Here is an 11,307-nt window from a genome sequence, read left to right on the forward strand (position 1 = left end):
AGTGGTGCAAATAAGGACAGTGGGTAGCTGACTTGCGCAGGGTAATGGTGTACAGCTAGCTCTCAGCTGCAAAATAACACCCTCGTTTGGACACAACATCTTTTGTTGCCTGTAGTTTATGATAGCCTTTGTTTGGTAAAGAGACCAAGTTCTGGCCCCACTTTTCGCATTTATGCTACTCATTTCTGTAACTTTATTCGCCCATACTATTCTCAAAAATGAACTCTTACCACCATCTGTGAAAGGCAGAAAACAACCCTCACTCTTGAGCCAGCTTTGGACTGGGATTTTGAAGAAGTGAGAAACCTCTTTTTCTTCAAAAAAAAGCTAAAACATTCCATTGAACAGAAACCAAAAAAATGGCTTCTGCATATTATCCAACACATACAAAACAAAAACAAAAAAAATTCAAAATAGATAATATTCTACACTCTCCGTTGAACTTTGATTGATAATAAGAAATACAAACCCTTGGACTGCTCTAACAGCACAGAAAAACCAAAGGTATTATCTCTTTACATCTCATTGAACTTACATCTCAAGAAACAAATAAATTAAAACTCAACTCAAAACGTGTTTGCAGTTCCTAATATCACAGAAAAATACAAACTTTCATGCAATAGAACAAAACTTGCAATGTAGTAATAGTACTCTAGGATAACTCATTCCTGTATAGCTGCAAAATTTATACGCACGGTATATTGAGGGGTTCTTCAATCCAACCAGCATACTCATCAGCACCAAAGTCATCAAAATCATAATCGGGAAGTGCACTAGGCTCATTGTCATCAAAACCATAAAGTTGAATGTCCTCTAGGCCACCAAGATCATCATCATAGCTCTGCCCAAAATCATCAAACACCAAACAATCCAACTCAAGCCGAGATGGGGTACAAGCAGCGACAGCAGATGGGGATGGCACATTCAACAGACTAAAACCTGGCATTTCTGCAAATTCAGCCTCCAAACCATTGGTCTCAACAGCTTCGCTGCTTGAAACCTTACCACTCTCAATCAAATTGGAAGCTGAGATATCCAGTTCGAGCACAGAAGAAGGTGATGCATGGGACAAGACACACTCTGAGTCATCCAATGCAGCAGACTTGGAGTCTGTTGCAGAAACAGCAGCAGAAGAAGCACAGTAGTAGTTGCTCTTTTCTTGGGTAGCCATAGCTTCAGCAGAAACAACAACATTGTTGTTTTTGTTCTTCTCATTAGATAGAGCCTTAGCCATAGCTTCAATTTCAAGCCTTTTGGTCTCATAGGCATTGGAAGCCTCTTCTGCAGTGTTAAAAGTGCCCAACCAGACACGTTCACCCTTAAAAGGGTCACGAATCTCTGCAGCCCATTTGCCCCATTTCCTCATTCGAACGCCTTTGTATTTGCCAGAAGATTGTCTCTCCATTGAAGGATTTTTGGCTGAAACCCGATTCATTAAAGGGTTTTTGGCTGAAACACTCTTCCTGTTCAATCCGTGGTTGAACGAGTTCTCAGTGCTAGTCTCATCAGCATTGACAGTAACAGGGTTCACTGAAGGTAGGGGAAGAGTGAAAGTGAGCTCACGCACTGTTCTCTTCATCTTCCCAAGCTTGTCAAAGCTCTCGCCTTCATCTGATGAAGAGTCAGTAGCATCAGGATCGTCATAAATGATGCGCAATTTCCTCGTCCATTTGGATTCACGATTGTTCTTGTGTTTTAATCTTCTAGACTGATTCTGACTAGCCGGTTGTTTCTTAGGCTCCGACATGGTGAAAATTTGGTTTAAAAAAAAAAAAAAAAAAACTCACAACACCCCTCAAAATACCAAGAAACTAACTTTTCAAGGTATCAAAACAAAATTTTAAAAAATTAAAAATAAAAAGGAAACAAAATCTTCACAATTTCAAGAGTATCAAGTCAGATCCACTCTTAAAAAGAGAAAGAGATTAGAAAAGATTTTTATGTGAAAGCTTCCGTAACAAATTACAACGCCAGAAAAAGTCCTGCAAACAAAAAATCACACAAATATTTTAGATTCAGGTATCAAATTTGTCAAACAATTCCAAACATTAACAAAATAAGTACAAAATTTCAAAATTCACGAACCGTTTTGGCCTCAAACGCATCGAAACAGTTGTGTTCAACAGTGAGCAAAGTACCATACAGAGAGCAGAAGCATAAACAAAGAGCTGCAACTGAGCTCCAATCAGTTCCAAATCAAACCCAGACATCAAACTCCCAGGGAATTCCTGATAATAAACCCCAATCTTACTCTCTTCAATTGCCAAACAGGAGAGAAAAGTAAGAGATGGTATGAGACACAACATATATAGAGATACTAATGAAACAAAGCAATAGTTTTGAGATAAAAAAAATTATAAATATATGGCTACAATTTTTTCTGTCCCAAATACTTATTAAATTATTATTTCACAACGATTAAGGAAAAGAAAAAAAAAAAGCAACAACCTTGGGACACGATTGAACAGACACAAATCTCTATATAAACATTAAACAAAAGCACATCCTCCTGTGTGTCTCCAGAATCTATAGAGTAAAGACTGAAGGCTCATAGTAAAATTTACCTCTTTATGCTTGTTTGTTTTCACTGTTAGTGGTGGCTGGCTGTCTCTTTCTCTGTTTTATCAATTTTTTTCACACTGAACACACTCTAATTCTCTCTCTTCTATTTTGTCTACTCTCTGTTACCCCTTTCCCATTCTTATGTTACTTTATGGGAATATGTCATACCATTTCTGCTCTATCTACACCTACCCATTCTTTTAAGAATAAATATCCATTTTCGTCTCTAACAAAAAATATTGTTCCATTTTAGTCTCTTATAAAAATAAATTAGTCAATTAGTCTCTAACAAATTCAAAATGAACCCATTTAGTTGAAATAATAGTCCCTCACAAATTCAAAAAAACTCATATTAGTCCCTCAAAAGGACTAAAATGAGTCCACTTTAAATTTGTTAAAGACTAACTGACTAATTTATTTTTGTAAATAACTAAAATGTTTTTTTGTTAGGGATCAAAAAGGTTATTTACTCTTCTTTTAAATAAAATCAATAAATATCTTTTATTATTTATTTTAAATACACTTTTAAATAATATTAAAATCTTCTGAACAATATGTTACACAATTGAATTTGGACGTTATTATCTTTACAAATTAACTTTGATTACATATATATCCTAATAAAAACTTTTGATTAGTTGACAATTTGAGATTTTTTAGAAATAACTGTCAATTAAGAGCAATCACATTTATTACTTATTTAAGTTATTTACTTACAAGTCCCAATAAATTTTTTGATTAATTCTAATTCTACACACGTATATACCGAGTAGTGAGTTCCTCTTGAATGAGTATTTAAAAATATATATCAAATTTATACATTATTTTTTATGCATATATTATAAATGTATAGATATTTAATAAATTTAATTTTATCCTTTTGTTTTTTAAATATACATTCATCTTTTTTACTAAATTTAATTTTTTTTATTATGATAAGACTTTTTATAAAAACAAATAAGGTTATTGAATGGGAGTACGTACCATGTATCCAAAATAAACCATCTCACGTGGAAAGAAAATATGACATGGTAACGTGGAAAGTCACCACCATCAAAAGGTGAATCAATTATGATTTTGTAACTATTTATATTAATATTTTCTCTTTTTTCTTTTATTATCATTGATCTACTTTTATATAATTATGATTCTCCACTTGCATGTCGTTCCATCGTGTATCATATACCGTTTGACTTCTTTTTATTTCATGCATCATAAATGGTATTTACTAGTATGATTCAGAATCATAATAAAAAATAATTTAAAAAATATAAACTACCATATAAATCGTATTCTAATCTTTCAGTTTCTCTCTTTGTTTTTAGATCTGTATGTATATGTTATTATTATTATTTTTTTTTTGATAACATATGTTATTTTTTAAGACAGAAGAGATTTGTATTAATTTGAATATTTATTTAATTATTTTCCTAACTAACAGTTATTTCCATTTGTATTTTAAATTTAAATCACAAATAATATTTCTATTTCCTTTCCTTAATTAATAATGACTTGTCAATTTTTTTGAATTGAAAATTATACATATCTTGAATTAATTTTTGAATCGTAAATTATGATACGATATATAGTAAGGGTTTTCGTTTTATCCTTTAACATAACACAACAAACTTTCCTACTCTCACAACATTTTTTGGGCCCATACTTTTTAAAACAAAAAAATAAATAAAAAATTATAGCACGCAAAACGAATCTCTATAACATTACACAATCACTTTTCCTATAACATAACTCTTATAAAACCCATATAGTAAATACAGAATCGTCAATTTCGATACAGGCAACTGATTTGTATCGCATAGCTTTTGTGTTATATTGTATCGCACAACCACCGATTTGTACAGCAAAACATTTGTATTATATCGTATTGCACAACTTCTGTATTACACTGTATCGTGCAATACAAACAATTATATAAAAAACTATAAATTAAACTAAATAAACTAAAAAAAAAAAAAGATATAGGTGACACTATAATAAAAAGAGTGCCATAGGTCAGGTGTTGGGGTCATAGCCAACCCAATTCTGCAGGACTCACCTCATTTAAATAAACAATTGCTTAGTGGCGGTATAATCCACCTCCTATCGCTGTATTAATAAATGTAGAATTCTTGCCTTTTAATTGCATAATACATTCTAGTCATATACCACACCCTTACTGATTGAGCGATCAAACCAGAATCCTTATTGATCTCTCTACATCAAGTCATAGAAAAAATCATCCATCACTCTTGTAGTAAACAAGGAGTAACATAATAAATTATTTTATTTAAAGTAAGAAAATATAATATACCCTTTTTTGTTAACGTAAAATTCAAGATTTTATTTTCATATTGTGATAATGAGTTTTCATTTGTATATTAAATCTCTTCATTATAAGAATGAGTTGTCTTATTTAGCATGCAATTAAATTGTACCTAACCAGTTTACCAAAAAAAATAAAAAAATTGTACCTAACCAGTAACCATTAATGTTTTTATTGATATTTTTAAGATTGTATATTTGTATATAAGTTTAACTGTCCAAATAATTTACTCAGCTAAAAACTAATAGCATTATTTTGGTTATATAAATTGACTTACTTAATTTATTTTTAAGTTAGATTCAAATCATATTTTATGGTGAGTTAATTTGATCTCATGTTAGGTGATGTTTTTTTTTTTTTTTTTTGGAAATACCATGTTAGGTGATGTTTTAAGCCTTGTCATAATAATAATAATAATAATAATAATAATAATAAGAAGGAGGTTAAAAATTAAATTTAAAATTAATTGATATTGAGGATGAATGGCCGGGGGCTGGGTCACATGCACATACATAAACATAATTATCGTACATGCATATCAGGCCTGAACACAACTGCGTCAGCGTCGACGTTGAAAACCTCACTTGCTCGTGCGTGGTCACAATATGCTGTTCTAACTGAGCTGTTGTCGTATCCTACAGTGCAAAGTGAAACGTGTTTTACACGCGCAAGAATAAAACGTGAGTTTATAATATCTTACTTTGTAGCTTTATTTGGAGAATAGCGTGGTTAACGGCGACTATTCGCCGAAGTTTTTGACTTTGACATGATTGTACAGTTATGCCAACGATGATAACGGAAGCCGTTATTGTGTCTTGTAAAGTGCTGTTCAGCAATAGCCGGTCATCCTTTTCACGAGAAAAACTTGAATGCACGTATGGGTGAAATTGGCCAGCTCGACCTACTTAGCATATTTTATAAAATAGGTTAGATTTGAATCTTGAAAAAGTTTGTTTAAAAAAAGGTCGTAGGTTTACTTTAACAAAGTCTGGTCTATAAGTCGGCTTATATTATATTACGTATTTTAAATAAAATAAAATATAATAAGTATGTCTTCAAAAAAAACAAAAGATATAAATTTAATCAATTCTGATTATTTATAACTTAATTATATTTTAATAGAAATCTGAATTTATTTTTTATGTAGGAGGAACCAACATCTCAGCATGTTAAATTGTGTATATGAATATATTAAAAGGTTTTTGGGAGAAGTTATATTTACTGCAAGCATCATGAAGTGTTTGTTGGATTCATGAAGTTATTTTAATTTACATAGTATGAATTTGTTTGTTGGATATGATGAAATATATATTATTTAGTTTGAGCATTTTGTTTTTGAAAATGACTTAAATGCAGATTGTATGAGTTTTGTTGTGATTCATGATTCTGTTTGGACATTGAAATTATGATTTTTGTTTTAGCAACAGAATTTGAGTATTTTGTAATGTTGATTCATAGTTATGCTTGGAAGTTAAAAATTAACAGGCTAACAGGCTAGGACAGACCATTTGTTTTTTTTTATAAACGGGTCAAGTCAGGCTAACAATTAGATTCGTATTAGGCTTGAGTCAGACCAAATTAAAAAAATTTTGCGTAGACTTCGGCTTTTCGGGACAAAGCTTGGCCCAGCCCAGCCCACTTTCACCTCTAAATGTAGAGCACCGAATTCGATATTCTTTTTTATTAAATAAGAAATTTTTAGGGTTTAAAAAGAAATTTAATAAATAGCAGTAAAAAATATTTTTTTATTTAGTAAAAAAAGCATCAAATTAAGAGTCCTTCGATTGCCTTCTCAAAAAAGTTCTGTTTATATCTTACTTATTTTAAAAGTATTTTTTAATAAAAGTTTAAATAGTTTAAATTTTTTAAGAAATATTTGATTTTTGACTTCTACTTTTTGTAAACTATAATTTTTAGCTTTCAAAAAAATTAATTTTTTGGATTTCTTATGACTTTTACTTTTTTTAAAAGCATACATCGAAACGAACTCAGGGTGTTTGGTAAAAGTGAAAAATTTAAAATTTTGGGAAATTGATATTGGGAATTCGATTTACCCACGTTTGGTACAAAAATTGTAAAAAAAAAATTCGGAAAAGTCGGATTCCCATTATTCATATTAATGAAGAAAAATTCTATCTTAAAATAACACAAAATGGATGGTATTTTGCGAATCCCATATAATAGGAATATTTGATAAATTTTTTGGACATAATTAACCTTAATCCATTTTCCCAACAATATTTTACAATCAACCAAATATAGCATCAAGAAAATTAATCTAACATTTATGTGAATATTTTGACTTATCAAATAACATTTTAGTAACATTTTCAGAAAATTCACTTTTTAACCATATTTCTCGGGAATCGTGATTTTCAGATAAAAAAAATTATTCTCTACCAAACATCTCACTAATATTTTTGGTACATTGAAGATTTTCTTCTTTTTGAATGTGATTTCGATGAATGAAAGAGAAAACAATTTGTTAAAAAAGAAAAGAAAGACAAAGTAAAATAAGTACATTTTGATTGTAATCGAATTTCTTTTTCACGTTTTCCTTAAATATAAAAATAATATCTCCTTACAATGAGTACTTTGGATGATCATCGTTAAATCAATAAAATAAAAAAATTAGGGTTTCGTGTTTGTCATTTTTTTTTTTTTATAAATAGTATTTTTCATTTTAAATGAGATAAGTTATGTCATTTTAAGATAGAGATAGACAAAAAAAAAAAAAGAAATCATGGAAGAGAGAAAATAGATGATTTTTTTAATTTAAAATTTAATTAAATTTTTTTTCCTATGTTTATCTCTCTCTTAAGAGAACAGAGTGTTATGTCATTTAAAATGACAAACACTTTTTCTAAAAAAGTATCATAATAAAATTTCAATCCCCACCTAACCCGAATACTTACACAAACAAATAATACTTTAAGATAATATATAGTGCACGCACACAATGGAATTAGAGGAATGGGATAGAATTTAACATTAATATCTTGTGTAATGTGTTTGATAACTATAGAACCAAACAGGATCTATATGTCATGTTTTGCGTTTGGCACTTTCAAACGAGGGAAACTGTGTTTCATTTTAAAAAATACATTTTATATTCTTTTATTCTCACAAAAAGGTGGGATTCATATCTTTAAAAAAAAAATTCCACTCTCTACTTCATAATTTATCTCTTTTCTAACTTAAAATGATACAATTTTATATTCTTTAAAATGATATATATTTTTTCCTTTAAACAAAACCGACTTTTATAGTTTCCAAACGTCAAACTCTTATGTGAATTCACTAACTCGAATATCCTTCTATATATGGCACATACACACTATTAGGTAGCGTCTTTAAGTGGCCTTCAAATGTTAGATGCATGAGGTTTTTCTTGAAACTGCATCACAGCAATGGGAAGAGTGACCATTTTGTCACACCTGGTAAAAAAAATTACCACACTGCCACGCCAACAGTAAATTTTGTCAAAATACCACGTGGCATATTTCGCTACACTGTGTAGCGAAATATGTTTGCAAGTAATTCGCAACACAGTGTAGCGAAATATGCCATGTCAGGATGCACAATCAACAAAAAAATGACACGTGTCAAGCAGGCAGAATTCAAGCATAATTCGCTACACAGTGTAGCGAATTTCTGCCTTCTTGACACGTGTCATTTTTGCTGACTGTGCAGCCCGACATGGCATATTTCGCTACATTGTGTAGCGAATTACTTGCAAACATATTTCGCTACACAGTGTAGCGAAATATGTCGCGTGGCATTTTGGCAAAATTTATTGTTAGCATGGCAGTTTGATAAAAAAATTTGCCAAGCCTGACAAAATGGTCACTGTTCCACATCAATGCTATAATACTCATTCAATATAGATAACATAGGTTATCCATGGTAAATGTCATGTCTAGCCTCTATAGCCTAAAATACTACTAATTAGAATGCTAACCTAAGAAACAAGCATCACATATATCATAAATACATAATATTTTTAGTAAGCATCGGATTGATAATTTACTTTCTTCAACCCAAATAGAAACTATATTGATTAGGAGAAATTAATCTGGCAGAGGTTTATTTTTTCACAATGTTGTTAAAATCGAAACGAACAATGGGATTGACCGGTTAAAGCATATATACGAGCGACTTCATACGAATAATTTAGATACAGTTACTAATATGAAATATAAGTATTATTAATTTCTTACAAATATATCAATAGTTGATGGGTTCAACGGAATAAACCTGTTGGTTCAACCAGATTTTGATTGGTCTAAACCAACCAAACAATATGTAATATGTGGATCTGGATCCTCTCATGTCAAAATTCACATGACCATGTCATGTGGAGAATCATAACCATACAAAGGTAGATCAATGGTAATAAAGGAGGAGAGAGAAAAAAATGTTAAAATAGGTAATTATAAAATCATAACCGTTGATTTACTTTTGTATGATTGTGATCTTCCCACGTGACCATATCATATTTTTTTTCCACATGAGATGATCCATTTCCGTAATATGTTAAGTGCCTGTTTGGATCCTCTCTCTCTTTTTTAAGCTAGAAGCTACTTATAAGCATAAGCTATGCCAAACAGGTTTTGAAAAAAGCTCTTATAATGAAAAGCTTTTTTTTTATAATGAAGAAAAAAGTTGAATCTAAAAGCTCCTAGGAGGAGCTTTTTTTTAAACTCTTATCTATTTTTCTTGAATTGTGTGTTTTTTTTTTAATGAAGAGTTATAAAGATATAGAGAGAAATAATTTTTTTGAAATATGTGTTTTTAAGTAATTTTTAAACTAAACTTTTTATGCAATTACCAAACAGCTTTTAACTTCTTTTATTAAGCTCTTTTTTTTAACTTGATCTTATAAGTAATTTCTAACTTAAAAATAAGAGGATCTAAACAGACTCTAAGTGTATACTTAGTTCACAATTAGATCAGTCGGATCATTTAGTAGTATGGTCCGATTCTAACAACATTTTTTTTAATACGAGTACATATACTCAATGTACACTTAAATTCCAATAACATATATGTACTAAAAAAAAATTGCAATAACATATAACTCCCTGCGCTTATCCAAAAACTAATACATAGGCTTATTCACCACTTTGTCCTGTTTCTATTTTTTTTTTGTCATCTTTCCCTCTTTCACTAGCTATATATCAAATTTGCTCCATCTCACCAAACATAATTATACAATAAGACAAATAACTTTTCTAAAAGTTGTATTATTGTTCACACTTTAATCATTCAACTTTTCTAAAAATTGAATTATAGCACACACTGTAAATTACAATCACACAAGTGTCCTTGTACTTCTAGATATCATCATTGCTGTCGGTACTAATGGACAAATTGAGAGCTTTCCTTTCTTTTCTGTGGACCTCACCATACATCTTTTCCCACCAAGGTTTGTCTGTTTTGGCCTTTTCTTCAATTATCTTTTCCATGACATCAGCATTTGCATCATCATCTATTGGATCAAAGATCAAATCAATTTGCATTGGATATTGGCCTTGTGAGGAACTTGGGACTGGGCCATGTGAAGAACCGGGCTGGTCTTCTGGTTCTACATACCCGTTGAGTTCTTGGATATGTTTTAGTGTTGTCTTGGAACAGGGATATAATGGATAATCATTGAAATATCCCCAGAGATAAGCAATATTTTGAGACCAAAGGATTCCATTGGGCCTTTGCCAATAAGGTCGGTGAATGATGAAAATGGCAGTGATCTTTGAAATTTCTTCTTCAGTTTTTTCTTCTTGTTCCTTGGATAGGATGATCTTGTACAGTTCTTTTCTCCACCATGGTATAGGAGAATACCATTCCAACAAGGTCCATAAGAAGGCATATGCTACATCAGGAGTCATAAGAATTTCATAAGTTCTTTGAATCTTGAGAGCAAGAGGAACTGAATGACTGACTGTGAGACACCATATGCTCCAAAGTGTGTTTTCCGTAATGTCATAACCTATATCACAAAAAACTTGTAAAATGTGTAAGAAAGGAATTTCTGGGTTAAACACTGAAGGGATGACTTCTTTGGTTCTCATGGTTTCATGGGTGTAATAAAAATAAAAGTCTTTAGCAAATTTTTGGATCTGGTAAACTGAGGTAGGTTGGCCTAATTCTGGAGGATAGACTCTTTTTTGTTTTGCTGCTATGGGTAATGGTTCATTCATGAATATCAGAGGAAACGGAACACTGGCTATGCTGGAAATGACTTGAATAGGGGCTTTAGGTTTGGTAAGTTTGGAAGGTCTGGATAAGAGGTAAGGGATGACATTGTGGCTTCCTTTGATATGTTTGACAGTGAAATTATATCTGGAAAACCAATCTTTTAATCTGAGGATCTAAGGGTCTGGTGACATTTTGTTTTTGAATTCCAGGATTTTTGGAAAGGA

General features: G+C 31.0%; 1 protein-coding gene across 4 annotated transcripts; it reads right to left on the reverse strand.

Annotated features, from left to right (window-relative positions):
• Positions 1 to 366: 366 nt before the first annotated feature.
• On the reverse strand, positions 367 to 2,705 carry LOC133317274 (ethylene-responsive transcription factor ERF118-like). Of its 4 annotated transcripts, none has more exons than XM_061519129.1 (3): positions 2,565 to 2,705; positions 2,086 to 2,254; positions 367 to 1,982 (listed from the first exon to the last, which is right to left on the reverse strand). In XM_061519129.1, the coding sequence occupies exon 3, from the start codon at positions 1,745 to 1,747 to the stop codon at positions 686 to 688; it is 1,062 nt and encodes a 353-aa protein (XP_061375113.1). In that variant the 5' UTR covers positions 1,748 to 1,982; positions 2,086 to 2,254; positions 2,565 to 2,705; the 3' UTR covers positions 367 to 685. The 4 variants fall into 4 exon arrangements, with proteins under 4 accessions (XP_061375113.1, XP_061375115.1, XP_061375114.1 ...); XM_061519131.1 differs by having other exon boundaries at positions 2,086 to 2,228; positions 2,565 to 2,673; XM_061519130.1 differs by lacking the exon at positions 2,565 to 2,705 and adding an exon at positions 2,449 to 2,522.
• Positions 2,706 to 11,307: the final 8,602 nt, after the last annotated feature.

The sequence above is a fragment of the Gastrolobium bilobum genome, unplaced genomic scaffold, assembly GCF_033153095.1.
Source record: "Gastrolobium bilobum isolate Gb01-03AN ecotype WA unplaced genomic scaffold, APGP_CSIRO_Gbil_v1 utg1269, whole genome shotgun sequence".
NCBI lineage: Eukaryota > Viridiplantae > Streptophyta > Magnoliopsida > Fabales > Fabaceae > Gastrolobium > Gastrolobium bilobum.